The sequence below is a fragment of the Lepisosteus oculatus genome, chromosome 17 (genome assembly GCF_040954835.1).
Source record: "Lepisosteus oculatus isolate fLepOcu1 chromosome 17, fLepOcu1.hap2, whole genome shotgun sequence".
In the NCBI taxonomy this organism is placed as follows: Eukaryota; Metazoa; Chordata; class Actinopteri; order Semionotiformes; family Lepisosteidae; genus Lepisosteus; species Lepisosteus oculatus.
In genome coordinates, this window is record NC_090712.1 from 3466730 (window position 1) to 3494357 (window position 27628).

Below are 27628 nucleotides of genomic sequence, written 5' to 3' on the forward strand. Positions count from 1 at the left end.
CTAAGATAATCAAAGATGAACCTTTACACTACACCATATGCATGTGACTGAAGGACACAGAGTTGTTTGAGCAACGGGCACCATAAACTGATCCAGAGAACAGGCTTGTAAAATAACGCTTACCTCCATGGCAACAGATAAACGACTAATAAAAACTGTTAAAAAATTGCTGACCTTAATCTGTTTCCATAACAACACCCCCCTCCGCAAAGCAGACCCCTCAGAATTCACACAGAGCGAGCACTGCACGAAACGCTCTTTATAATCGCTATGATGCAGACACTCAAGGTAAGACAACCAGAAACAAAGGACATATCAATTCTCTTTCACTCTCCAAGGTGAAATTTTAATCTCTTCAAAGCTGTTGCTTTTGGTGCCTTTTTAAAAGCTTCTTTAAAGACGCGAAGTCAAGAAAATGACAGCGCACATTGGACACGCTGAACGTTTTTTTTCTTCCCCCAGACCAGGGGCCGTGACAAATGAGGACATCTATTTCACTGTCATTCTAAACAGCTGGGTTAAAAAAACAAACAACGAAAGCACATGACTGCACGATCTGTAATTTCTGTTACAACAGATTGCATTTCACGAGAAAAATCCTCTAAGCGGTTAAAGAAAGGAGACATTACTGAGAGGGCAGGCATTAGTGTCACAGGCAGCTCAGCACAGTGATCAGGGCCTGCTAATCAGCTGCAATCTGACTACTCAGGGCCTGTAGAACACATCTGGGTCTTTCAATTGTTAATTAAATGGGAGCAAATGACCTCCTTGCATCTGTATTGACAGGGCAGGAGTCCTAGGGACTTGGGGACTTATTAACTGTGTCCCGGGGTTCTCTTCATAGCTCAGGGCTCTCTTGAGCCACTGTATGTTCCTTACACATCTGTCACAGGTATTTTGTTGACACCATCAGGGTTCCCTGGGAATTAAAACCACAAGGAGTCCTGTGAGGTCATTTCATTCATTTACAGGGGCCACAGATGTTAGAAGCTGAGGAACCTCATAAAAACAGACCATTTATTAGAACAATTAACTGATTTAATAAGTGCAGTATTTTCCCCCCGTGGCCGTCTGATCCTGTTTTGTTCCATTTTTAAAAGGTGCTATGAACGCGCCACCTAGCGGTCAGATCGCGGATCTCACAGTAGGTAGCCTAATGTCGAGCCGAAGGGGTGCACTGAATGGTAGAAATGAGAACCTCCGTTACTTTAAAATAATATAGATAAGAAAAGTATTTGGTAAATATTACATGGAATCTCCTATGCACTTGCTTTCCGGTGAGCACAAAGAGTACGGGTGAATCATTAAGGTTTCATCATCCAAATTAAACAGTTTTTTTAGCACAATCCTAGATAGAATGTATTATGGTTGCCTATGCCGCTGAAGACACCCTCGGAGCTCTTGGGACCGGATGCTGCGTGGAGGGTGTAGGTTCTCCCTGTGTTTATCCAGGTTAATTTAGACAGACTGGCGTCCCCCGAGGGCGTTGTCCCATTTTATGCTTCCGGGACAGGCACTGGACCGCAGCCTGAGCTCCGTCACGTACAGACCTACGCGAGCTCCGCACGAGTGGTGTAGTAAAAATGCTTCAGTGATACCCGTCGTGTTACTGCTCTCGTACAGTATATGCCTGGTTTCTTCTTAGAAGTGTAAAACAAGTCACACGCTGTTCCATGTCTTCTTTGTCTGCGTGGCATCTGTAATGCGATGATTCCCTGTCATGCACAGAGACACTCATCCTCAATGAGGACATGTTATTTCTAGGCGGAACTAGTGGTCCAAGAGGGGAGGCTGAAATTTCAAGCAGCTCATGCATATTCATGAGCAAACACGCGGTGGGCGTGGTTTTCCCCAAGCGCTGATTCAAACCGAGGCGCAGCAGGGTGTCCAACAGAGGACTTGACTCGCTTCACTTTGGACGCGTTTTTGCCTGGTATTTAACAAGGGCCGTTTTCACATTCTTACGCGTACGTAGTCCTCCGTTGACCACCTGGCCCTGCCCCTCGCTGTCGACGTCCTTCGGCTCAGCCGGTCATTTTAGCCCCAGCTCAGGCGATCAGTTGCAGAGAGTACTGGTGCGTATTAAGGGTTTTTTGCTGGACAGCACGGCAGGTTGTGCCCGGTGGGTAGAGAAGGCATGGCCCCGGCACACACTTTATCCTTTGCAGTGCAGAAATACGTGGATGGAGGCGGTTCGAGCGGTAGCGGCTTGTGGGCAGTGTCTCGGGTGCTTATTTTATGTTGTCGGTACGAAAAATACTTCAGTAAATGGCGTCTGTCCAATCACTGGCTTGACGTGCGTGTTCCATCTTTCCCCTGGCCATCCCCTCCCAGTCCTACTGAAGGCACCTGGAACACTTCATCAGTTTAATCACGGGAATGGGATGGGATTGGACTGCAAGCGGTTAATGCCGGTGAAGCTTGTGGAAGAGGCACAAATAGTCTTTTCTGTGGCGGGGTGTCCTAATATTGCGTCCAGACAGCGCATTGTGTGTATGAACACGAACATATGTATCAGATCAAAGCTGTCAAATCAATCATGTTAGAACCACAGAGAGATAATGAAAATGGCCAAAAATAATTACATTGCCTGGTGGGTCAAACCTTTCTCATTAGTAGCCCTCAGTCTCAGGGCAGTCATGATCTCATGCGTTACATAAAGAGATGTAACCCTGTGGGGGCAACCTGACAGATGTCTCCTTCAACCTGCAATCTAATCATGTTTTATGACTCGGGGCAAACACACTCTGGTTCTGTAGCTGTGCTGTGGTTTAATCAAGCAGAAAGGAAAGGTCTCCCCACAATGCAACATCAATAATAATAATAACAATAATTGCTTACACTTATATAGCGCTTTTCTGGACAGTCCACTCAAAGCGCTTTACAGGTAATGGGGATCCCCTCCACCACCCCCAGTGTGCAGCCCCACCTGGATGATTCGACGGCAGCCATAGTGCGCCAGACCGCTCCCCACACACCAGCTCTCAGTGGGAAGGAGAGCAGAGTAATTAAGCCAATTTATAGAGGGGGATTATTAGGAGGCCATGATTGATAAAGGCCAATGGGAAATTTGGCCAGGCCACCGGGGTAACACCCCTACTCTTTTCAAGAAATGCCCTGGGATTTTTAATGACCACAGAGAGTCAGGATCTCAGTTTTACGTCTCATCCGAAGGACGGCGCCTGTTTACAGTATAGTGTCCCCGACACTACACTGGGGCATTAGGACCCACATGAGCCGCAGGGTGAGCACCCCCTGCTGGCCCCACTAACACCTCTTCCAGCAGCAACCTTAGTTTTTCCCAGGTCTCCCATCCAGGTACTGACCAGGCTCACACCTGCTGAGCTTCAGTGGGCTGCCAGTGGTGACCTGCAGGGTTATATGGCTGCTGGCGTGTCAATGACAAGGATCTCTAATTCCCCTGTTCCTATAGGAATTGAACGACAAGGAGCTGGGTGACACAGTGACGTGGCAGCCAGAGCTGCTGTATCACGACTCTGGGGCTCTATACGGTTTTTCCTGGACTGGGATACCCTCTGTGTGGAGTCTGCATGTTCACCCATGTTCCCTCAGGTTTACTCCTGATGCTTCGGTTTCCTTGCACCTCCCAAAGACACGCTTGTGACATCAACGGGAGTTTCTACAATTGTTCCTGTGTGGTGGCTGGGCGGGTGAGTGTGCCCTGCGCAGCACAGACATGCCACCCAGGGTGTATGCCACCGTGTGCCCTGCGCCTCCGGGAAAGACCCTCACGACTGCCACGACTCTAATCGGCAAGAAGCTGCTTTCTGCTGATGAAACTACTTTTCTAGCCACAACCGTCCGCGTTTAATAATAATGTTACTTTATTAGCCCTATACAATTTCTTGCATTAGGAATTCGTCTTTTTGCATACCCCAGCTTTTCTCCATGGAGACACAGACACACAGACAGGGAGAGAAGCTTGGGGTCAGAGTCTGCCATTGTACGGCGCCCCTGGAGAAGTTGGGGTTAAGGGCCTTGCTCAGGGGCCCAACAGAGTAGGATTCCTCTGCCGGCCGCAGGATTTGAACCGGCAACCTTCCAGCCACAGGCGCAGATCCTGAGCCACAGAGCCACCGTTCCGCCGTTTGCCAACGGTACTCCGCGGGACAGCGCTGCGCGCATAGCGAGTGCAGGTTTGAGGCACTGTCAGTTGGCGGCGGCGGTTTCAGCTGATTGTCGCCGCTCACAGGACCTGCGATCACGTCTGGTCGGCGGAGCAGGCTTTAATTGTCACCTCTCCTGACAGGGTTTTCAGTGCACAGATCTCGTCCAGACGGAGCTGTCACAACACCATCTGTCCGCTAGCTCGCTCTGCTGTCCTCCCACTCGCTGTGCATATGATCAGGCCCCGTACCGGGAAAGAGAGGGAGCCGTGTCAGCAGGGAGGGGACCAAGCAAGACTTTGCATCTTCTCTAATTTCACATTTCGTTCCTCGAATTCCGGGTCTGTGGTTTAAAAGAAGGATCTCTGCTAGATCCCTAGGTCCTGGGTCCTGAGCCCGTCGTCCAGGTGTTGGAATGAATATCAGATCAGTGGCCGGGCTGTCTGTGTGAGACTCTGTAGGACAGGGTGGGCTGAGTTCTCACATTCGGCTGTGTGTGCCTGTTCTCATTTGTGATATTCAGTCAAATATACTGTAAAGCAACAGGTAAAGGTTTCTTCCATGCTGAAAAGAGAAGAAAAGAAACACAACGTCTTGGCTGTGGAACCTTCATCAAGTGTGCACCTGCTTTCACAACAAAATAAGCCATATATACTGTATGCATGGCTTTCCAGGCTGGCTCAAACATTCCTCTGTAACTATAGTTTTAACTCTCTCTGTATACATCTGCATATTGCTATGAGAGCCTTGGATTATTTCAGCTGAATGACCTCCTGTTGTTTGCAACCTCATATTTTTAATCATATGATTCCAGAGAGGGGAAAACACCAAAAAGTGTACAATCTTCATTTTAACAAGGATTCTGATTTGTAATAAAATGACTGTAACACACAGGCCTTCAACACTAATCATTATAGTAGTTTTCTAGTACGTTACTTGTATGCATTATAATTAAGGGGTGAAATGCTTCTAGTAACCATTAGGATGGAAGGTGGAATTGAGAGATTTTGCTTCTTTACGCCCAGTCTAATCGCTGCAGTGCCAACATCCTGCCACTAGGTGCAGCTCTTACCCCTTGTTAGATTAACTTTTTTCGTAGTAGAACATTTATTACAAAATTACGGCGATTATAAATCAGACATGAATTCATCAATGTAATTATTAAATTATTTCGTTCGATTAATACAGTATTCTCTGAATTGTACGTCTAAATGAAAAGCATCTCTTCATAATGAAAACTTTAATATGACATCCTGTCACAATTCAAGAAAATGTCACTCCGCCTTAAAAATTGGGATAAGTAGCACAGGCAAGGAAGCATGCATGCATTTATGAATATTAAAACAAGGAAAAAGGAACAGTCGTGCTAAATAAATATGAAGGAATATTTTCCAAATCCCTCAAGTAGGAAAATACTGAATCACGAATACATTAAAAATATGAAATGAAAAAAAAAACACGAACCAGAGGTTTCTGTAAATTTATTTGCCATTTATACATTGTCCGTATGCACCTTCTTTCACGTCAAACTGAACACAGTAGCTCCAGGTATTTTTTAAAAAACCTGCGCATTTAACAAATATGATATCATCAGCGATAACATCTTCTGAGTCGTTCTCGTTGAAGAGCGGCGATTCTTCCGAAATTGTCCCCCCCAAAAAACTTAAAACTACCATTCGGGTACCAACCCCGGACACGAATGAAAACAGCACAAAAGGCAGTACGCCCCTACCCTAGAAAAGCTGTGGTTTTGACTAAACCAGCCTTGGTCTGAATTAGCTGTTGCCATCAGTGCGTTCGGGAGTTAGATGCGTCTGAGCAGCCGTGCATTTTTTTTTTAAATGTAATAAATAAAACACGCGTTGAAGAGGACGAGGTAGCCGGCAGGACCCTTGCGTTCCCATAAGCGAATGTGGAAGTGCTTTATCATCTCCTGAGGAGGGCAGAAGGCAGATCCTGGCTGTAGATGTGAAACTCCCCCCTCTCTCCTACTCGCTTTTCCCTGTGTGTCTATCAGGGTGAATCAATGCGAGAGTCTCCGTTTCATACAAACTCCCATTCTCTCTCCGCTGCGCTGGCGTGCATGTGTACCTGGAGGACGCGTTCAGACGCCGCTTAGACCCGTCCACCCGGCTCCTAGCGGGCCCGGAGCGAAATATGCTGTAGCGGAAAAGACTGGGGTTCGGACGGTCGGGCTCAAAATGCCGTCGGAGGTGTAGAAGGTGGAAAAAGCACCCCCATTCTCAGTGCCCCCCTTGTTTTGCGCTCCGAAAGCTTGTTGCTTTGCGAAGCGGCCTAAAAAACACAAAATGTCGACCAGAACGCCATTGCCCACGGTGAATGAGCGCGACACAGAGAATGTAAGTACTGCAATGTCATTTTTATCCTCCCGGCACCGTTATCGGGTTTTGCTTTCGGCCTTCTTTAACTGTTTAGGTGTGCCTTGTACGTTATGTTGAAAGTGCCGATGTCGACGTTGCAAAATAACGTTGCAGGACCGGGACACTTTCAGAATAGGCTGTCGGGGAGGAGGAGGGCGAGGAGTCCACGGGTGGGAGCACGCATATATATATAAAAACTAGGGAGACTTGTACTTTTGCGATGTCATTGTGCAGCAAACGAAGATAAAAAGACGGGAATGGGAAACGTCAGACAACTTGGGGCGAGCAGACGGGACGAGACAGAGGCGCAAACTGGACCGCCGTTGTCTGTTTTGAGTTCCCCTTTATATCTTGTTAATACGTAATGTTTGACAAGCGCTGTTTAATATCAACACGCATTGGATTTGGAAACATATGTATCAAAGATGTAACACGTTATGCGCAGCGTTTTTCGGGCTGCATCATTGAATGCCCTACTGTGTCCTACTTAGCCTCGCTACGCCAACAAAACGCTGTTTACTAATTTAAAGTACCGGTAGCGTAGGCAAGATCTTCCCTTTTAATGATGCACGTTGCTAGCGAAATGTGCTCGATTTACCCTCGTAGATTTCTTTTTTTTGGGGGGGAAGACAAGCTTTATTTTAAATGTAACCTAGTTTCTTTAATACGTCTTTAGTGTAAATCCAAGAGCTCTGACAATGGGACGAAACCTGTGCAGGAATCCGGCCTGTCCGTGAATTCCGCCTTCGCATTGTCCTTGATTCTCGGATGAAATAAAGCAAAACGAAACCTTTCGGCTCCCGGCTTGAATCTGAATAAAAACGTGCGATGAAATTGGTTTCGTAGACGCGTTCTAGATTTAAATCTGTTTTCCAAGCATCTGCGAGTATTTCAACCTACAGCTGGGAAACCCAGGACTGGGAAGTTAATCATTCCGGCCAAAGACTTCACTTGGCACAGGTTACCCTGCGGCTCGTCTGCGTTTAAAAATGAACAGAAATCGTACTAGAAAACGCCGATCCGGAAGACGTCGCAGCCCTAAATTAATGTTAATACATATGCTAATAATGTTAAACGCGTTTGGCGTTTGTGATCCGAATTTGGTGCTGGAAATCAGGGGTTGGTACTGAGGAGAACGTCCAGGGTGGATGACAATGCGCTTTGTGGGACTTATTGTAGGAGCGGAAAACTTTCATGCGGTTTTTTTTTTAAATAGAGGTGCTCGTGTTTGAGGGCAGTTTTTTTATTGTATAGCTAGGAGAGGGATCTTTACAAATCGTATGCCATTTTAATGTCCGACTTGGGGGGGAAGTCGCATTTCTTTTACAAGTTCTTCCCAGCAGTGAGTTCCCACGTCTGAAATGCAGCAGGACTGCAGCTGCAAACCTCAGCTTGCCTTTGAATCCTTGTTGCGCAAGACCTTGGCTTTGGCATGGAGAGGGATCCGGGGTCGGGTCCACGCGGGACCTTCACTCGCCTGTCGGGGTGTCTGAAATGACACAGACCCCTTGCCCCTGGTGCAGAAGGCCTGAAGAGCTCACGCTGCCCCGATTCCCATTGCAATGAAGTCGCTTTGCCCGGAATCCTATCAGATATACTACATCCTGAGCTCCCCTGATGCGTTTCACTTGGACGTGGGACACTTGCACGTTGCTGTGTAGCTTGTGTTGTTTCCCCGTGTGCAGTGCAAGTCTGTATGACCCACAACATCATCCAGAGAGTGCTGTGCATCAAGTATGTGTTTACTTGTGTCACATTAACTGCATTCTGTACTTTGGTCCAGTTACTAGTCGTGTGTCCCCCTTTTCCTAGACCTGCCTTCCCTGTGGTCTGTTAATTCTGCAGGAAGACTCCTTCACTCTTGATGATCACCCCGGCTGCATCACTTATGTGTCTCCATATGTTGCAGCATTTGTGAAAGAAGGAGCAGTAACATGCGTTATTAAGGCACAGTACAGGTGTTTGGGCCGTGTATTTGCATGGAAGGACAGGATGTACTGAAATCACTGCAGATTTCTTTTACCTCTTTTTATGGCCTTCATAAATTGTTGCACTTACAGCCTGCTGCAGTCATCTGTGTTTGGTATATTATTATGATTGACACAGAAACTCATCAGATGATTTTTTTAACCTATACTCACTTAGCTTGTGAACATCTACACTAGAGGGACTGTAAACTCTCCATTTTTATTTTTAATTCTTTTTTTTTGTGTGTGTCTGTGAAGCAGCATGTCGCAGGCATTAAGGGCTTTGTACCTTTGACCCGGAAGTGAAATTCCCAGAGTGCCGTGGGAAGTTTCCGGCCTCTGAAGTCCCAATCAGGCTGAAAAAGAGATAAAAGGCCACTTGCCACTTGGAGCCTCTGCATGAATGATTTCAGGACAGAAGCCTGGAATCTGATGAAGTTGTATCTTTTAACTTTCCCAGCATATGAAACCTTGTTTTTAGATTGAAAGGAATCGTTCCTTTAATTCAATGTAATGTTTTAAATATAACATTGTTATTTTGCAGTTTTTGTTGTATTGTGGTGCCACACCTCTGCTGTTTCTAGGTGGGGCTGTGAGCTCTGGGAGAAAGGCGATAGGTGTGTGTTGTGTAGTAGCTGGAAGAATTTCAGTTCCATGAAACTGTTCGTAATCATGCTCTATCATTGCATGACCCGTTATGGCTCAGTGTTGCCCTACCTTGTCATTATGCTGCGTCACTGGCGAAACGCTACCTCAGACAGAAATGTTCTGTGCGAGAGCTGGTTTAGAGCTCGATTTCTGTGTATCTCATGCTACGGCCAGATCCAGTCTCTCCTGACACCGTTTTGCACAAGATGCAAAAGGGTCATGGGTCACAGTACTTCGTAATTGCACCTTAGTGATTTAGGCCTAGTTGTGGATGGTGTGCAGGGTGTGTTGTCAGGTGTGCTGAAGGTCTGCTCTGTGATGCTCACACAGAACATTTGATGACTGTTACCTTCACACAAGGGAACTTCGGGCTTCTCTCAAGATATGTATTGATATTTATTTATATTAAGAAGTATTTATATTATTTTCTTATCGTTTCCATTGCGTTTCCACAGGGTACTGCCTCATTAGTTACTGTATTAAAATGTGTCTTAGGAAATTGTCCATTAATGTTTGTTAGATCTTAAAAACTGAAATAGGCTTTGAGGTTACTTGGATATTAAACATAGGTTTTAAGTGTATTGCTCTACCCTTTAAGATGTTAATGTTAGTCTTATTCCCTCCTTGCCCAGCATGGGTCTTCTCATCTTGTTTCTTGTTATTTGCAATGCAGTTAATCTTTAAGGAGCAGCATTGACTCAAGAATGACTTCTTCACTCGTATGAGGTTGCACTTTGTTTTTGCAGTGGGCTTCACAGCACTGCGCAACACTAATATTGTTCCCTGCTTTCCTGTTTCTGGCAGTCACCCTGGCGGCTCTCTCACAGGCTGCTCCTACTGCGGTAGGAGTTACCACAGAAAAACAAAGTGTCGAAAGCAGCAAACGCCAAGCGCAGAACACCGTACAACAGCAGCAAGCATGTGTAAAAAGGCGCCGTCCTTCAGATGAGACGTAAAACCGAGATCCTGACTCTCTGTAGTCATTAAAAATCCCAGGGTGTTTTTTGAAAAGAGTTGGGGTGTAACCCCAGCGTCCTGGCCAAATTTCCCATTGGCCCTTACCAATCATGGCCTCCTAATAATCCCCATCTATGAATTGGCTTCTTTACTCTGCTCTCCTCCCCACATAGAGCTGGTGTGTGGGGGGCGTACTGATGCACTAGGGCTGCCGTCGCATCATCCAGGTGGGGCTGCACACTGGTGGTGGAGGAGAGTCCCCATTACCTATAAAGCGCATTAAGTGGAGAGTCCAGAAAAGCGCTATATAAGTGTAAGCAATTATTATTGCTATTATGTGGTGAAATACTGGAACAGCTAGATTCAGGGGGGCACATAAACCTCATAAGCATCACCCAGCACCCGTGCCTGTTCATTTGAAGCCATCAAATTGTAGAAGCAAGATAATGCCTGTTGTATCAGGGTCTGGGATGATACGAGCTGAATTTTACGACCTGGTGTGTCTGATAGGCACCAGGCAGGGCTGACCCTCTTGACTTCTCGTAATGTGATGCCTGCCCTAGCAAATGTCAGTCTGCCAGTAAATGTGATAGGCAGGAGATTAGGTTCAGAATGGCTATTCATATACGTTCTGTGCAAAATGGGAGCAGGGGGGGGCATAGGTTGAAGAGACCAGCGGCTTTTGCGAAAACAAAAGTGACAGAAGGGCTCACTGTAGCTTAACAGATTGGTAGCACGGCCTTCGCCTATCAAACAATTGCCCCACTACGTCACGCTGTAAAAGGAGAAAGCCCTGTTTTTTTTCCTGATTGTTCTTCTCAGAATGTTGTGTCCTCAGGCAGTGTTTTCAGCTCCGGTGCATGTCCTGTCTGTGCGTTGCTCACAAACAAACGGAGAGGCTTTGCCACTGGAGGAGGAAGTGTGTCGGTGTTAGTCACTGGAGTTTTCAGCACGGCGCGCGCTCCCAGTTCCCCTTCTCCTCTCGGTGTCCCGTAAATCAGCTGCTGTCATGCCCTTTCACCCCGGTCCAGGCAAAAGAGTGGCCGTTCCGCCATTTCTGCGTCGGCCTGTTTTGCGTGGAGAACGCAGGTGCCGCGCAGGGCGGCTTCAATCGCATTAGCAGGGCCTCCAGCTTGCACACCACCGTTTTTAAATCTGCCTGTTTGGTCTGATTCTAAATGAATAAAGGGTGAAGCGTCGGCCAGATCCCTCCTAAATCACAGGCTTGTCTGGCCACATTCCATCTTGCAGTTAATGAAGCTGTGCAGACGGTGCTGATTATTATTCATAGGTAAATAACGCAGGTAAGATGGTAGTCTGATGATCAGCAAATAGTACTCCGAGCCAAATCGCTCAGGCGTCTGGCAAGCTTGATTTTCTTTTGCCTTAGATCTAAAGCCATTTGTTTCCGTGCTTTCAAAACTGTCGGGATAAAGAGATTTTCATTGCTCTAACTATAAAGCTACCGTCTTCACCATGAAGCTGTGCCCTTGAGTGGTGTCAGGGCTGACTGTGCAAGTCAGGCACCGGAATGCGGCACTGACAGAGGTGTTCAGAGTTTCAGAGAGGGGATTTCATCAGCCAGCAAGCTGGTGGTGTAGCGATCAGACCCCTGGTGAACCCCTGTCTTGTGCTGTGATGCACATGGTGCCATGTAGTTAATTTTATTTAGATTCCTGGTGGTTAAAGGTCTAATAAATGTATAAAATATTCAATTTTCCAAAATAATATAAATGATCCGTTATATGCCCTTCATCGATTCACATAGTTGAGTTGTTTCTAGCTTAACTTTGAAGTGTTTGAAAGTGAGGTAGATTTTTATGGCTTCTGGGCATCTTTCCCAAGTGCCAGTTAAACATTGGAAAGATTGGTGAATCCCGGTGTGTCACTTTAGTTTCGCCCCCAGTGTGTGAACGTTGAGTCATCCTGACAGAGACTAGTTTCTCCAAGTCAGAACGCAGGCCACAGCTTTCCTTGAAGCGTGTGGCTAAATCTGTAAACCTCAGTGATATTTAGATATTGGCATCCCTTTGGAGAGAGAAACCAAGCATCCTGAAATATGTGTTCTGTAAAATAGGAAAGCCAACTGGGAAAAAAAACCCAGAATTTTCTCTGCTTTATTGTCTGAAAAAAAAAACCCGAAAGCTTTTATAGTTTTATAGCACTATGTCCTCTATGAAGAAGCTGATTCATATGGTGTTGAACCTTCTGAAATTAAATAAAATTTGATCAACTTACATTTCACTGGTGGTAGTTCAACAAATGTCGTTTCCCGCAGGGGATGCAATTATAATTTCACAATACTCTCCCCCTCACAAAATGCACTGTAAAAAAACAGCAGTTTAGCTGTGCAAAAATTCCTTACATTCCTAATGCCTCCTAATGACCAAAACCACCTCACCAGAAGAGTTTAACAGTGTGAGTCAATTTCCTCTGCCCGTGTGTGATGGCACCACCTTGAACATCAAATTGTATATGGCCAATAAAGTGATCTTAAAGAGTCAGTGAGTGAATGCAGGTGTTCTTACTTTTGATGATATCTAAGAACCACAGACCTGACCAGAGATTGCAGACTGGCTTTGGTGAGGTTGTGTTTATTTTTAATGCAGTGGTTAATTGGAGTGTTTGTGTAATGCAGCTACTGTAATATTGGTTGAAGTATGAGGTAACGTTTCAGAATGGTTTAGTTGGGCTTTAATCCTTTGTCATGACGATGAACAGGTGGCTGCGTGGATGTACAGTGGTGTTAGAAAGTTTGTGAACCCTTTAGAATTTTCTGAATTTCTGCATAAATGTGACCTAAAATGGGATCCGATCTTCATCTAAGTCATAACGTTACTTTTTCCAACAAAGACATTTAATGTTGGATCATTTTGATCAATAAATGAATAAAAATGTATATCCTTTTGTGTGTTGTTTTATTGGGTGCTCTTTATCTATTTTTATGACTTAGATGAAGATCTGATCCCATTTAAGGTCAAATTTATGCAGAAATTCAGAAAATTCTAAATGGTTCACAAACTTTCTAGTACCACTGTATCCTTCTTTGCTCCCTTTGTCTGCCGGGCTGGGCTCTGGCTGACCGTGACCTTGTATTGGACTAAGCGGTTATCGAACATGGGTGGATGGATGATCTCTTAGTGGGCACACACAATGACCCCTGTGGCCTCACTGGAGCTTGCAGGTATGTGGTGCTGTCGGAGAGGGACACAGCTCTCCTCTAGGCAGGGTTGAACCTTCGGTGTGGGGCTGCGCTGCCTCTGCTGTGTTAAAACACAGTTGACCTGGAGGTGGGTGTGTCAGAGGAGTCTGTCTACTCTTTCTCTTTAATCCCCACTGAGGTATAGGGGTTTTGAGTGGCGATTTGTAAGGTGAAAACACAAAACTGTTTGTATATCCGGGATAATTGGCAATTCTGACTTAAACGTTTTCTGAATTTAGAGTAGTTTGTTGTCACGGGATGTGTGATGGGTCAGAGATTGGCTGTGTGTTGTCACTCAGCTTGTGTCTTTGCCTGTCATTAGCCTGTTTTGTTGCAAGTTTCTCGCTGAGGTTGGTTCCGTTTCAAGTGTTATGTCTGAGCACATACTCTGGCTCGGGGATCACTCTGAGACAGTGCCTTGATGCAATGCTCTCTTTCCACTGTAGCTCTGCTTTTTGCAGAGGTCGCTCTACAGGACTGGTCTGCTGTCTCAGAGATGGTTGTGGTTCTCTAGCTTTTTGTCAGTTGTTGTCTTCTGTATTGGTTACGGCCTCAGGCATACAGGATCCAACACTGTTTCATTTTGTTTTTGGAGTAAAATTGGCTTTGGGATTTGTCTGCACGAGAAGCTTTGTACATTAGTGACTCGGGAGTCTGTATGTCTGGAACTCATTGGTAAAATGATTTCTGTACTTTAGAGAAACATTAGTGAACAGTCTTTGACAAAGAAGATAATGCACCTCTATTTTCGTTGTGTTTATCACCTGTTCTGTTAGGTCTTTTGCTTGTAGTTTCCTGTCATTTCTTTTGATGGGCTTGTTTTATTATCCAATTATTCCAATTATAAAAAGACTTGGATGCAACATTAATTAGGATTATGCAGATAGGATAGGCTACGTAAGGATTATGCATATAGATTCTTAAATGATTCACTTTGCCATTTTAACTCCAATACAAAACACCTGGCAGTTGAGCTCAGCATTTTATATTAATACTGATTTATTATATAGTACTACTCAGTCAGAAAGACCTATGTGCTCACTATTTAACTTATTATACTCTTAATTAAAAGCACTGCAGAGATTTATTAGTCGTCACATTACATACACTATCGGCCCATAACAAAATGAAAATGAGGAGGCTGTTGGTTTTCGTGCTGCAGCATTCACAGGGTTTGTCCTTCACCGAAAGCTCGGGTTTGGTCTGTACCTTCTTTTTCCCATCTTAATCCATGTCAGTGTCGATTATGTAACAAGCTTCTTATGAACATGAAGAATTTCTTGTAATATAGCTTTGAGATATGACTTCCAGGCTGGGTTTAGCAGTGTGTTTTCTACCCAGATGACTTGACAAAATCAAGATGAAGGTGAGAGCTCAGCTTGGGAAAACAGAGCAAAATTGTTTTTTTTTACAGGAGCTTTGCAGTTTAGGTCTTAATCAATACTAGCCTCAAATGTCCAGGCATCTCTGCAGACAGGGATATCACACTTTCCTTGTGCTTACTGTTTCCCCTCTAATATACCTTATTATCATCCCAATAAAGCTGAGGTCTTGACAGCAGCTGTTTTGAAAGCCCTTTAAGATGGGCTTGCTGTGGCGGAGCTTGGAGGACCCTTTGTGTTTTTGATCAACACAATATACAGTAGGAATGACAACTTTGTGAAGTGTTACTGTTGGCTCCCTTTCGTCCTGGGCCTTGTGCGATATTGAAAGTTAGGGATGCTATGACACTGTGATATGTTTTTAAGTTCAAATCCTGGAAATTGGGGGGGAAAAGAAGACATTTGCTTCAGATGAAGGAAGGCCTTTCTAAAACCCGGCCATCCTCAGCTGAAATCTCCCCAGGGACATCGCGTCCACCTCTTGTCAGTGCACTGACGCTGCAAATCATAAAGAATTTTTTTTTAAATATTTGTTTAGTCCAGCTTGCCTGTTTTACAGGCTGCGTTTAAAAAAATCATTCAACCCTTAACTACAGTACATGTTGCAGTGTTTAGGTGAAGGCAAATTCCTGCCTGTTGAGGTAACTTGTACTGTAGCTTTATAGTGGTTTTGTGAACTGCACTGCCAGGCCTCGCATTATTCTAGTGAAATATGAGTATCTAATCATCAGTAACCTGAAATGGGTATTGTAGTAGGAGAACAGTGCATTAGGTAAATGCTGGGAAATTCAATTTGGGAAGTGAGACAAATTTGACAGCTGTTGCAGTGAATGTCGAAGGTGGGGTACTATGTATTCTGTTCTTTGACTGCACTGGAATGCATTCCTGTTTAACACCACCACCAGAAAAAGTCTGTGAACTCCGAATCTGGGCCAAGTCCAACTGGGTCAAGTCCAAAGACACGGGACTGCGGTAGTGAAGGGGTCACTGTCTCGGAGTTTGTCTCCCAAAGAGCAAGGTGTAAAATGTGGGTCACTAAGCAAATTTAATCTTGGCCACAGTCAAGTCGCACCCCCTGCAAAGTTTTCCATTACATGAAGGAATAAAAGAACTGCTTTTTTTTTCCAGTTTCAGCACACACTAAATGTTTTTTTTTCTGTAGAATTCAAGCTGAATCATTACTGTATGCCTGTATCTTACTCATGTATACTGTTACATGTATCTAATGAAATAATATAGGCACAGCTTGTATCACACAGTCGCTTTGACATCCTAATACCTGGGTATTTTCCTGGACTTGGTTGAAGCACTCTGCTCGAGGGTCTCTGTCTCATCTGGGATTTGAACCTACTACTTCCCTGTTCCTTTCTCACTCACCGAGAGGACTCCCAGTATTGGCGTGCCCTGCAGTTAGATTGCAATACCTAATAATAAGGTTGTATTCTAAAATACTACCAACGGCGAAGCACCTTGACAGATCTCTCCCTGAACGCTGTCAGAAGTGAAACCCACCGTGAAAGGTTTTAGTTGACATATCGCTGAGCTTGTAGATGAAATGTTTTTTTGTTTTACACGAGGACATTTTTGCCAATGAGAGGAGAACGTTCAGCCCCTGCAGCTGTTTTGGGTTGTCGTTTGAGGTTGTTTCTTGGAAACAAGCCAGGGTCTCACCTACAGCCACGTGGCTGGGTCTGGTCTTCCTCACTCCTGCCACCCTTTGTGTGAAGACACGGCGTTCTCCGTTTTAAACGCAGTGTGTGCTGTAGTTTTGCTATCGGGGTTGACTGCGAAGAAGTCCATTGAGTTGACTTGGTATATGGGAGCCCACCAAACAGTCTCCCAGTTCATTGTGACCTCAGTGGATAGACAATCAATCCACTACAGCTGATTGGAAATCAATTCTTTGTAACTGTTGGAACATAAGAAGAGTTACAAAGGAGACGAGGCCAGTCAGCCCATTTCAGGCTAGGTGGAAGCCAAATATTCTTCATAACTGCTGTAACAAGTAACAATAGCACCAGCGCAAACTTGGTCGCTTTTGAAAAGCACAGTAGAGCTACGGGACCATTTGCAGTTCCTCAGTTCTGTAAGGTGTGGAGTAGATGTAGACGAGGAAGAGGCTGCCTTCACATGCCCGAGGTGTGAAGCTTGCGTTTTGTGCACTGCCCACACCGTCTCACTTGTGGGCGCGCTTGCGTGCTTGACAGAGCCAGGGCTGACTCATGTGGAGCCGGTACTCTCCACGTGCTTCAGCTGTCTCAGGGGAGAGGCTGTGGGGGAGATAATCATGTCGTCAATAAAGACCGACGGATCCTTGTTAATCGCGGGGGTATCCTCACTCCCTGCATCTTTTCCATGACTTCGTGTGTGATAACGGCCTGCAGGTTTAGCACAATTTCGTTAACTTGGAAGAGTTTCAGCTGTCATATCCACACAAGACCGAAGACTCACTTTGTGCACCATTAGTTATTTATTTTTACTGTCTGGGGTGGTTCAGAGGATGCCCACAAAATGCAGTTTCTATTTATATTTTGGCCTCAACCTACTTGTTTCAGCCTGGGAGGATTTGTCAAAGCCGTGAAGACATTTCTGTTCGGCGTGTAAATTAAAAAATATAAATTCTAAAATACCTCCGGGCGTTTTTCCCCAGCCTTCTTTTTGAAGGCGACGAATTAAAAAAAGGTCCAGCGTGTCTGCTGGAGCTCTTAACAGTAGCGCTGGTAATGGTTTTGCTGTGACCCCTTCACACAACTGCAGAGCCTTTTCTTAAGTTAAAACAGGTGCGAACTTTACCAGCACGTTAAGTTTGGTGAATGTGCCCCCTGGGCATGATAAAACCATGAGCAGCGCTGCTGCTGGCCTCCGTCAGACCGCTCACCGTTCATGCTGGATACTTCCAGTCAAAACGCCTCGCGTTCCCCTTGTTGTCAGAATAACAGGTTATCCTTGGAAACCGAAGTCTGTGCAGCTGAACCACCTGGAACTCTCGGGGAGCAAGCACAAGAGGAACTGGGAATTTTTAAGAAGTGATGCAGCAGGCCGACCTAAATGATATAAACGACCCTTTAAACTGACTGACTGGCAAATATTGACATAAAAGCATCATCTGATGCCTCCATTAGTTAATTGTTTGTGCCGTTCAGCACTGAATCGGGGACCCATTAAGAGGTGAGTGTGAGTAATGGGCCGAGGAAGTGGAGTCTCGTTTCCTCCACTGACAGCAGAGCAGGCTGTCTGCCTTGAGAAGCTCGAGGAAAAAAAAAGCCCGTTCTGGAAGTACTAACCCGGGCAGCAGGTCGTGCAACAGTTCCTGTGCTTTGTGATCAAGGGGCATGTTCGCAAAATCATTGGTGTCGTGGAGTCTCTGGTCCATGTCATGTGTTCGTATGTGCACATGCACGTGTAATAATGGTGGAATGGCATGGTGGCTACCTTGCAGCTCTTGGCTTTGGGGTTCTTCTCTGTTTCTGCATGTGTGTCTTCCTGTTGCTCCTACCTTCCAGGGAAATGCTGGCGTGATTAATTGGTGTCCAGGTTTCCTAACCTAACCCTTGCATTGCCATGGTTCTTGCCAGGAACAAGTGTTTTTTCTAAAAAATGATGGATAATGATGGATTATCTGCCTAAAAAATAGAAACAAGATGGAGTATCATCCAGATCTTAGGTTATTTTATTCCTTGCTAGGCTCTTCTGGCGTGTATCTTTTTAAAGGGGCTGGTGTTGTTGCACTGCTTGTGCCGGAGTGCTGTCTGTAGTCCATTCAGAGAGCAGCTAGTGTGCATCTGCTCTCACAGTGGCCATGTGTCCTGATATACCCCTGTCTGCTAGGAGCTTCCTTTCCTCCAGAGACTTGTAACTCACTGCCTACCAGCACATGAAGGAAGCCTATAATCCTGTTAATCATTATCCCCCCCACCTGCAACCCCTTCATGAGCAAAGACCCCTCATTTCCTGATTGGACAAATACTGCGTAGTCTGGGAATAGAACGAGTCACTTGTGGTCTACAAACAATTTATTAAGGGATGTTAATGAAGAAGCTTTCTTGCATATTAAGAGATGGTTTTTACTGTACAGGCCAATTGGAAGCAAAGCAGAAATGTGTAAGGAGCTCGTCTCTGCTTCTTTCCTTTGACGGAAAGCAGTAGTCGCTCTTGAACTGATAAAACAAGTGTGGAAATCGACGTCTTAAGCATAGCTTTTGAGCATTTTCGCAAAAAGGAAAGGCTTTTCTGCTTCATCAGCTGTCACGGATATCGCAGTTCACCTTTCTGACAGAATCCTGTGGTGGAGCAGGGTGAAGATTTCAGCTCCCAGATATAATATTTGAGGTTGTATAATATTTGACACCTAAAGAAGGCTCCACGGCTGAAACGTTGTTCTCTTCTTTTTTTCAGCATGGAATAAACCTATTACTTGTTCCTTTGCAGCCTACGCATGCTGACGCAGCTACCCACCTGAACTAATATTTGAGGTGTTTTTTCTTTGCTTGTTGTGATGCATATAAAACTTCCAAAAGTCACCACGTGTTCTGTCTTGTATGTTAATTTCGAAGTTTTTTACTGTAGACATTCTTGGTGTGTAAGACTTCAGAAAGTCAACTATAAAAAAAAAAGCATGTAATAAAGAGCAAACTGAAATCGATTTTAGAAGTGGTATAATGGTACTTAGTGGTACAAAGCCGATCTTCAGAAATTGGCCCCAACCATGTGTTTGTGTCTGTTCCTCAAATGTCAAAGGTCTATTTTAAAGGCTATTTGCAACCACAGGGTTGTGCTGGAGTTGAGTAAGCTTCTGAGAGGGCTGCCGTTAAAATTGACGAGAAGGAAAGGAATCTCATCCTGCTTTTAAGTTCCTGTTTTTCTTTTTCTTTTTATTAGAGACCTCAGGAAATGCATACCATGTTGTTTTAGGTCTAAAACAAAATTCCTCAGTCTTCTGTGGAAACGAGAGCTTTGAATCCTCCACCAGCTGAACAGACAGAGATTTCACGATGCTGTAGTTCTTCATAATTTGTTCCACCTTGAACTGCAGTTTCATGTTTCGAAGTCTGAAGCTGCAAGACAGCTGACTTGTTAAGTAGACTTCATTGTGCTCGGCCTAAAGCTCAAAATGGGACGATCACATCATTGTAAGGTTAATGCAGAGGATAAATATACAAATATAAATATTTTTCTTTGCATTTGGGGTTTCCTCACTGGGCTGTCTATGAAAAGAGCTTTATTCATGCTTCACTGAATATAATTTACTGAAATGTGGTAGTTTGCCTTTAAGGTTAGTTCTGTCATATAGTCTCCCTAATTAATGTTGGATTTTGACCTGGACTCTATTTTTCATGACTGCTTTGAAATGGATTTTATGTTCATGGCTTATAACATGACGGGGCCAGTGAAACTGTAAGAGGATAACACTTTCAACAAGCACTGTCCCAGATTTTTTGTCCTTGGAGTTGTACTGTATGTGTACCTTTATTAATTGACAATAAACAGAGTTCAATAATTATTAACGATTTCTATATGTACTCAGCTGGTGTTAATACTTTCCTGCAGAGAACAGCTCCATCAGAAGTGGCTTGTTTTATTTTTTTTTTTAGTTTAATTTTCCAATTTGTTTTCTTCAGTGGTGATGTTACTAATTTTTTAGCATTTTTATCCCCAAAACCACTCCTTCATAACTGAAAAGGATGCCTCTCTTACATGTGGATTAACATGTTTAACCTGACCATGCTAATCGTTAGCATATCTTTAAGAAGGAAAACCCCTTCAGAGCCGTGTTTAAGATATTACATTATCAATCGGTAGGGTGGAGAAGGGCGGAGCTCTCCTGTCTATACCTGGCCTGAAGGGATTGCAACCACAGCTCGACAGTTGTTTGTTCCTGAGCAGCATTTCCAAAGTTGTGTTTTTGCTCAAAACTCTAAAGATATTATTTTTAGTTGTTCTGTACACTTAACAGGGACATTATGCCAGATTTTGTGACTGGCAGGGTCATGAAATCACCATTTAGTTCCTATGATTCTCCTAAACAGAGCCTTTAGAGTTGATCTGGATTCCGAGTCATGGTTTCTTTTTTATTTTTACAGCGACGGTGCATGCACAGACCAAAACAAGACAGCATGACAGCATACACAGTTACAGGGATTCCAAAGTTCATTTATTTAAAGTAACAGTATTTTCACGACCCTCTGATCCTCGGTTTACACTGATCCTGAATTATCTGTAGAGGGTTGTGTATAGTTTTTTGCTGGAAATGAACTGAAGCAGCACCCAGACTGTTGCAAGAAAGGTGCCGATGAATGAACTAGTGTTCCACAAGTGGGTTCCTAGACGTTTTTAATGCCTTGGGCCACCTAGCCTGTTGGTTGAGATTGCTTGGTACTGTAGATGTTTTAAGTGTGCCACCATCACTCTGTGCATTTTCCGTGGAGACCTGTCTCAGAGCATGGTCTCTAACCAGCAGATGCATTCAGCAGTCTGTCTTTCTGGAGTTAATAGTAGCAAGGCTGTTATTCTGTAAAGTGCTGCAATTCAAAGGACTATATGGACTAAGAAGGATTACCAGGCTTCTTTTCAACTGGAAGGGGTCTGAACATAAAAAGAGATTTATCTCCCAAACAACAAAGGATCAGAATGTGTTTTTGAGTAAAAGCAGTTGAAAAGCAATTACACAAATGTCTGGTCATTTCAGTCACCTAGTTTCTGACTTCACTTAAAAGTGAAAATAGAACAGATATGATTGAACAAGCATTTAGTCTAGTGCTTGTGGGCTTTTTCCTTTATGTGATGTAACCTTTATGCTTTCATATTAACTTGGAAGACCCATTTTATTCTGTTAAGTTAACAACTGCTTTGCTGCCCTGGTGTACTGAAAGTAACTATGGGGCTATAAAGACAGGTTTCTGAGCCTCCTGTACTGTATTTTACAATCATCATTCATAATTCATTTACATGGCACAGTGCTTGTCAAAGAATTGCCAAGATGAAACAGTTTTGCATTAATTAACATTCAGCAAAAGCAGAACAACAAGCTTTATTTCACATAAACTGGTGAATTGGATGTAGTGCTGATTTGCTCATCACCTGTGCAGGAAATTATTTCTTAATGTTGTCTTAGGGGGAAAGGTTAAGATTGGAACACAGCCCTTCAAATTGCAGAATAAGCTTGTGTCTCTGTTGATGTCCTGTTCACAAATCCTAGCAAACATGCTAACTGGTGCTGAATTTCTTTCCATTAAAAAGCTCTACCAGCTATTCCAAATTAGCTGTATTTCAGATAAATGTATTGTCTAAACTTGTACTACATTGCACTGTTTTAAAATGTGATCAGTAAAGGAAACAGTGTTAAGTGGGAGCAGTTTGTACAGTAGGCCTAGGTCTGATCACAAGCACAGTTGTACCATGTCAACAAAACAGCATCAACAAAAGAAAAAATTACAGTATCTTCTTGGTACTGCTTTACAGACTGTTCATTCTCATTTTATTGGTATGTGTTAACAATTTAATGCTGTTATTATTAAGCAAGTTAATAAAAATGACCTGTGAAGTTAATAATAGCTTGTTCTTTTACGATAATGTATAAATTGATGTTTTTGACATCTGTAGGGTATCCAATTGATTTTTATTAAAATGTCACTGTATTTTAGCTATGTATTTTGCATACACGTACAGTAAATAAGTCTCAAAGACCCTTTTTGTTCAGTGGTATCAGATGGCACCCTTTCCTTTTAACTGTCAGTTTTAATCACCTCATTTTTGTTTCTGAATTGGAAAATCGCGGATGCATATGTTTTCAGCAGTGTGATTGAAACAAGGCGTAATTTCCACTGTGAAAACAATCGGCCTTTTGAAGGCAGCTGTCTGCGATCTTGGTCTCCTAAGCCTCAAATAGCTATGCTTTTGAAAAGTGGGCCATTGCCTGAGCCCCCCAGTTCTGGTGGGAGAAGTCATGGAGGGGGTCCTGATTTATTCAGAAATGAATGCTTCATGTTGGCAGCTCCAGCCCAAACATTGCAGGCTCGTCTTTCTATTTAGTGTTGACAGATGCATGCTGGACAGTTTAGTATCCAATTACAGGGGCCTGTATGTGTGTTATCACCTTGAACCATTGGCCATTTCAATGACAACCCTGATAAACGTGGAGTTTTTTTGTTTCACTTTTTGTCCTCTAACCTTTCTTCAGATTTTGCCAGTAAAACTGTACCTTAAAGTTGACACACCTATGGATTTGGGATGGTATTGTCGTGTCATTTTATCTAAAAAAAAACGAGGCAGTAATTAGGGGCGGAATACTGAGCCTCTTTGGCATGATTTTGTCAATATTGCGTTCGTTTCCATGACGACAAACACCTCTTGTTCTCCAGAGCTGTGTGACTGCTAACGCAATCTGCTGAAAGACCCGAAGACACTAGGTTTCTGAGAAATGGAGTTTTATACTTCTGAATAAACATGTTGGTATGTTTATACAGTGTGACTTGTATTTTTACAATTTAATGTTTGCAAGTAACCATCTCTCTATTGGATCAAGCAGTTATTGAAAATGGATGGACAGCGTCATCGCTCTTAGTGCACAGGCCCTATCTCCACGTTTGATGTGTCCTCTGAAAACATCCATAATAGATTCTTCTTGGCCTTCTGGTCTCTGTGACGTCATAGATGATAATTGTTCTGTCAGGATTTGAGAGTAAATAATGTTGGAGCAGAAAGACACATAATGAAAAGCCATCTTAAAAGTTGTGACTTAAAAATGTCTGCCTTTTTTGCAGCTTAAGAACTTAAAGGATATAAAAGAGGCGTGTTGCCACTTTAGAAATTGTGTATTTCTTTTTATTTTGCTGGTTTATGGTTGTTGCTATACAAGAAGACGTGAGACAAATGACTGTTGAGTGGGTAATCTTGACATCTAAAACAGAAAAGCCAGACTTCACTGTTCAAGCGTGTTTTTGATTTTCTCATTTAGTCTTCATTTACTCAACTTCTATGAATTCCCTGTTTATTTTAACATGCATTGATTTACCCTTTACAATACTTTTGAAATGTCAATAACCTAATCCGTCTTGAAGAAATACTATTGTGTTTAAAGAGTGATCAATTTTCATCACAGATAATCATTTTCCGTGTGGTCAATGGAAATGTGATGCACATTTTTTTATTTTCACAAAACATCTGATATTGTAGGGCTCTTATAAACATCAAATGTAGGTTTTACTTTTAGTTAGATCAGTTTTACTAAACTTGTTGAACGTCAAGGCACGATGCTTAGGAGATGTAAACTTTTTCAGTTTTCATTTTATTCAAATTTGTCCCAATTTACTTGCTTTATTTGTGTGGGTTATTTCATGCGGAAGAAAGAGATTTATGGAAGAGTTAAAGGATCAAGCTTATAATCCGGAAACAACATTATAAAGCCTGCAGATTTCCATAAGATTACATAATATTTAGAATTAAAAAAGGCCCTTTCACAGTTTTATGTGGTTCCTGTAGAGAGGCTGCAATATTTCTGTGGGGAAGATTCCCGTACACCCCTGAGCCAACAGCCATATTCCAGTGGTTTTGAAATTCAAATATTTTGGCTATTGGAAACCTAACAAAAAGCAAGCTATATAGCTTTAGAGGTCCCCTACTGCTGGGTGTATTTTCAAGGTCTGTAGTTTTTAAAATCTAAATTGTAGAGGTCTGTAACACTGCTTCAGCACTGTACTACAAAGTTCATTTTCAGACAGTTGAATAAAGTAGCCCAGAAATCTCCCTTTCCCATTTATTTTGTAAAATTAAAATGTATTTCTGTTTGTCACCAATATAACCTGAAAATGCAAACAGAGCACAGTTGTTGAGCTCACTTTGCCTTTCAAGGTGTTTGTTGCTGTTGTGTTATATTCTTATTCTCCCCCAAGGTGTTGTGTAAGACCCATGATAAACAATGGATTTCAATCGCAGGACGTCAGATCTCTGTGCTGAGCGCTCTGGACTTGTGCTTTGTGTCCATCTTTGGCAAGATTGAGTATGAATACTCACCTAGTCCTGGTCATAATATCTTTGCAGCGTTTTCTTTCTGCATCTGCATCAGAACTAAAGGTCAACGGTGTCGGAGGTTCAGTTGCATAATTGCTGGACCATCCCCAAGTCGGATGAATTCGGTTATTTCAGCATTAGCAAAATCAGTAAGTGTCTGAAGGAAGACCCTGCTAGTCTGGATGGGGAATAGCATGCTGGATGGTAAGGTGTATTTTTAATTTAAGAGACATGTCATTCCTCAAAGGGACCGGCCTAGCCAACCCAATGGACTTCTGCGGACCCAAGAGTGAGACACAAACCAAAGGACACAAATGGAAGTCCGATGAACTGAGGAGGGGGAGTCTGGGCACAGTCTGCTGTGCTCCCATTGGTTCTGTCAGGAAATGGCAGATGAATGGGGATCCTCAGGTCAAATGATGGGCCGTAAATTTTATGTAAAGTGAAGCTTTTCATCTGCAGGCTTAGAGGTGTGTAAACGGACTTATTTCACACTGTAGATTTGAACCCGGTCAGCTGTGCTAACGTCTGCAATGCCATGGCACCCAAGAATAGAACAGGCAACTTGACATTTACCCCCACAGAACACCTTCCTGTTCACAGGTCAGCATGGCTGTGGCAAACCACATGAGACCACAGGTGTTTTGTTATGGTGACAATAGGAAGTGCTTCTTGTTTACACACAGGGCTGTGGGGGGTCTGGAACAAGCTACCACACTGTGCTGTCTACACCAGCCCCATCACTCCTTTCAAGGGGCAGCCGGATGAGTTCCTTAGTTCCTTAATTAGGTACTGAAAAATCAAGCTTCTTCGCACATTTTCTGATGTCATTGAATACAAAATCTCGCTCAGTTCTGCTGCAAAGCATTTCTGTTCTTCCTAACTGTTAAAGGAAATCTGATGATTGATACTGCCCCGATCAGCTTTAGTTTTTTCTCTGTGGCTGAATCACATTGCAACCTGAATCACAGGAGTGATGAGAAGTAAGTGGACAGTAAGTCTTTCCCTGCTTCCACAGCATGGTCTGGACTGGAAAGTTAAAAACGACTGTAGTTTGCATCGAAAGGCTTTTTTCATTTGGTGTTTGGTGTTCTTTTCCTCGCACTTTTTTCAACTGCATAATAACATTGGCTCAGAGATGAAAAATTATCTTTCAGTTCTTCAATTTGGTTGTACAAAATTTTATTTTTCCCCTCCAAAAAAGATGAGTTTTCATAGGCATTGGCCATACTGATTAAGGTAAACGTGCAATAAAAAAAATGAATGACACACAGTTTCTGTTGTCATGTCGTGTGGTTGGGCTCTCAGAACACGATTCCTACACTGCCTCTCTAGACACTCTGACTGCTAGATCTATAATGTCTGGTTGCTCCTGTGCGGCCCAGTGAAAAACGCTTATTTCTGACAAGGGTACAACTTCCAGCTAACCGCTCCTTCCCTGAGTTTTAGTGCTTGTGGTCACAGCTGCTCTGCAGGAGAGAAACAGGAGGTTCTTCTTGACACAAAGGGTTGTGGGATTGGGACAAGCTATCCACCCACCCATCCATTCTTAATATATAAAACATGCCTGCTTTATTCTTCTATTTTCTTTCCTTTAGTAAAATTAGTTCTTCAGTTACAACTTGCGTCGCATAGTACACAATAGTACGTACGTACTATCGTGAAACCAGCTTTTATTTTTTAAGGTGTATCAAGTGTTCAGTCCGGCATCCTTACAGAATACGTTCATGTCCTCAATCCCAAGTTCATCTCGGGCTGGATCCGTGATGAAAAGCCATGACCCTGAGCACTGCTCACCTTCCTCTACGGTTTGCTTGGGGTGTGTTTTGGACTCATTGGTGACATTGTATGATGGAAGATAAAACAGCAGTGAACATCCTGCAGGCTTAACAGTAGAATATTGTATACAGAGGTCTGCGGAGGTTATGGTGGGCTTATTCGTTATTGACTACGTGTGCTCGAACATGGTTTTGTGGTACGGAATTGGAGCACATGTTTGGGGCCATCTTGGAATGCAAACGGTGAAGTGTTGCAGAAGTGTTACTTTGTACTGTGTCCACACTTGTGCGATATTTTAACAGCACAAAGAGATATGGTGTGCAGAGCTCCACACTGAAGTCGTGCCAGTGTGTGCAGTGTGCTACTCGGGCAGTCAGCTTTGTAAGGAACTGTGGAGAGCAAATCGGTCTCTTTCCTTGTTTGTGGACGGCGTGTTATTTGTTTCATGACTGGTCTCCTGCTGCTGGGGATGTGTTCCCTTTTTTTTGTCGGCACGCTTACTGGAAAAGCTCCGAGAAGCCCCCTGTTCCGAATGCCTGGCGGCCCATGAGAAGGTCAGAGGTCATTTAGCTTTGTGTCCTGTGTGCCAGCGGGGGCAGAGGAGCTCAGAGGCAGACAGTCGAGACTGAAGCTGTACCAGGCGTGCCCTGCCCTGACGGAACATGGAACAGTGTCTTTTTGATCGATTACCTAGGCAGGCCATTCTTTTAATTCAATTAGAGAGCATTTGGGTAGTCTTCAGCCCTCAGCTGAAGCATGAGTGGTCCAGCATTCCCTTAAAATGGACTCTTATTTGCTTAATTCATTAATATGGTTTTCAGAAACAGGTGGCATATATGGCTAACCTGATGGTGGCTCTTCAGGACCTGGGTTTGACACCTCTGACATGCATTATGCTCTGCCTGTTGTCTACTGTATAATTCAGTGTTTGTGCCACATCATAGAGTTAGCATTGTTTTTTGTTGTAATTCTGCCTCAGTATGTGGGGTGTGGGGTGGAGCAGCCCAGCAGCCTCTCGCCCTGCACTGGGGACACATCACTGTGCTTTGGCGTCTTCATTTCTTATCATCCTGGGTTAATGTGTCCTTTATTCCCAAAAATACCCATGGCAATAGAGAGCTACACTCAACGTGTTAATTGATTTTTTTCAATGGACTTGAATCTATGACTGTGCGGCAGA

The 27628-nt window shown here is 43.7% G+C and overlaps 1 protein-coding gene and 1 long non-coding RNA gene across 9 annotated transcripts in view; one reads left to right on the top strand and one right to left on the bottom strand.

The window, feature by feature from the left end:
* Positions 1 to 3823: 3823 nt before the first annotated feature.
* Positions 3824 to 5973, bottom strand: LOC138223879 (uncharacterized). The gene is made up of 2 exons (XR_011182266.1): positions 5860 to 5973; positions 3824 to 4691 (listed from the first exon to the last, which is right to left on the bottom strand). It is a non-coding gene; the product is annotated as an uncharacterized lncRNA (long non-coding RNA).
* Positions 5974 to 6149: 176 nt separating this feature from the next.
* Positions 6150 to 27628, top strand: part of mark1 (MAP/microtubule affinity-regulating kinase 1) — a 98871-nt gene continuing 77392 nt past the window's right edge. For 2 of the 8 annotated variants that reach the window (XM_069179727.1, XM_069179726.1), the window contains exon 1: positions 6151 to 6487. In XM_069179727.1, coding sequence (XP_069035828.1) covers positions 6437 to 6487 — 51 coding nt within the window. In that variant the 5' untranslated portion in view covers positions 6151 to 6436. Of the gene's footprint in view, positions 6488 to 27628 lie in introns of all 8 variants that reach the window. The other 6 variants (XM_069179729.1, XM_069179733.1, XM_069179725.1 and 3 more) reach the window with 5 other exon arrangements.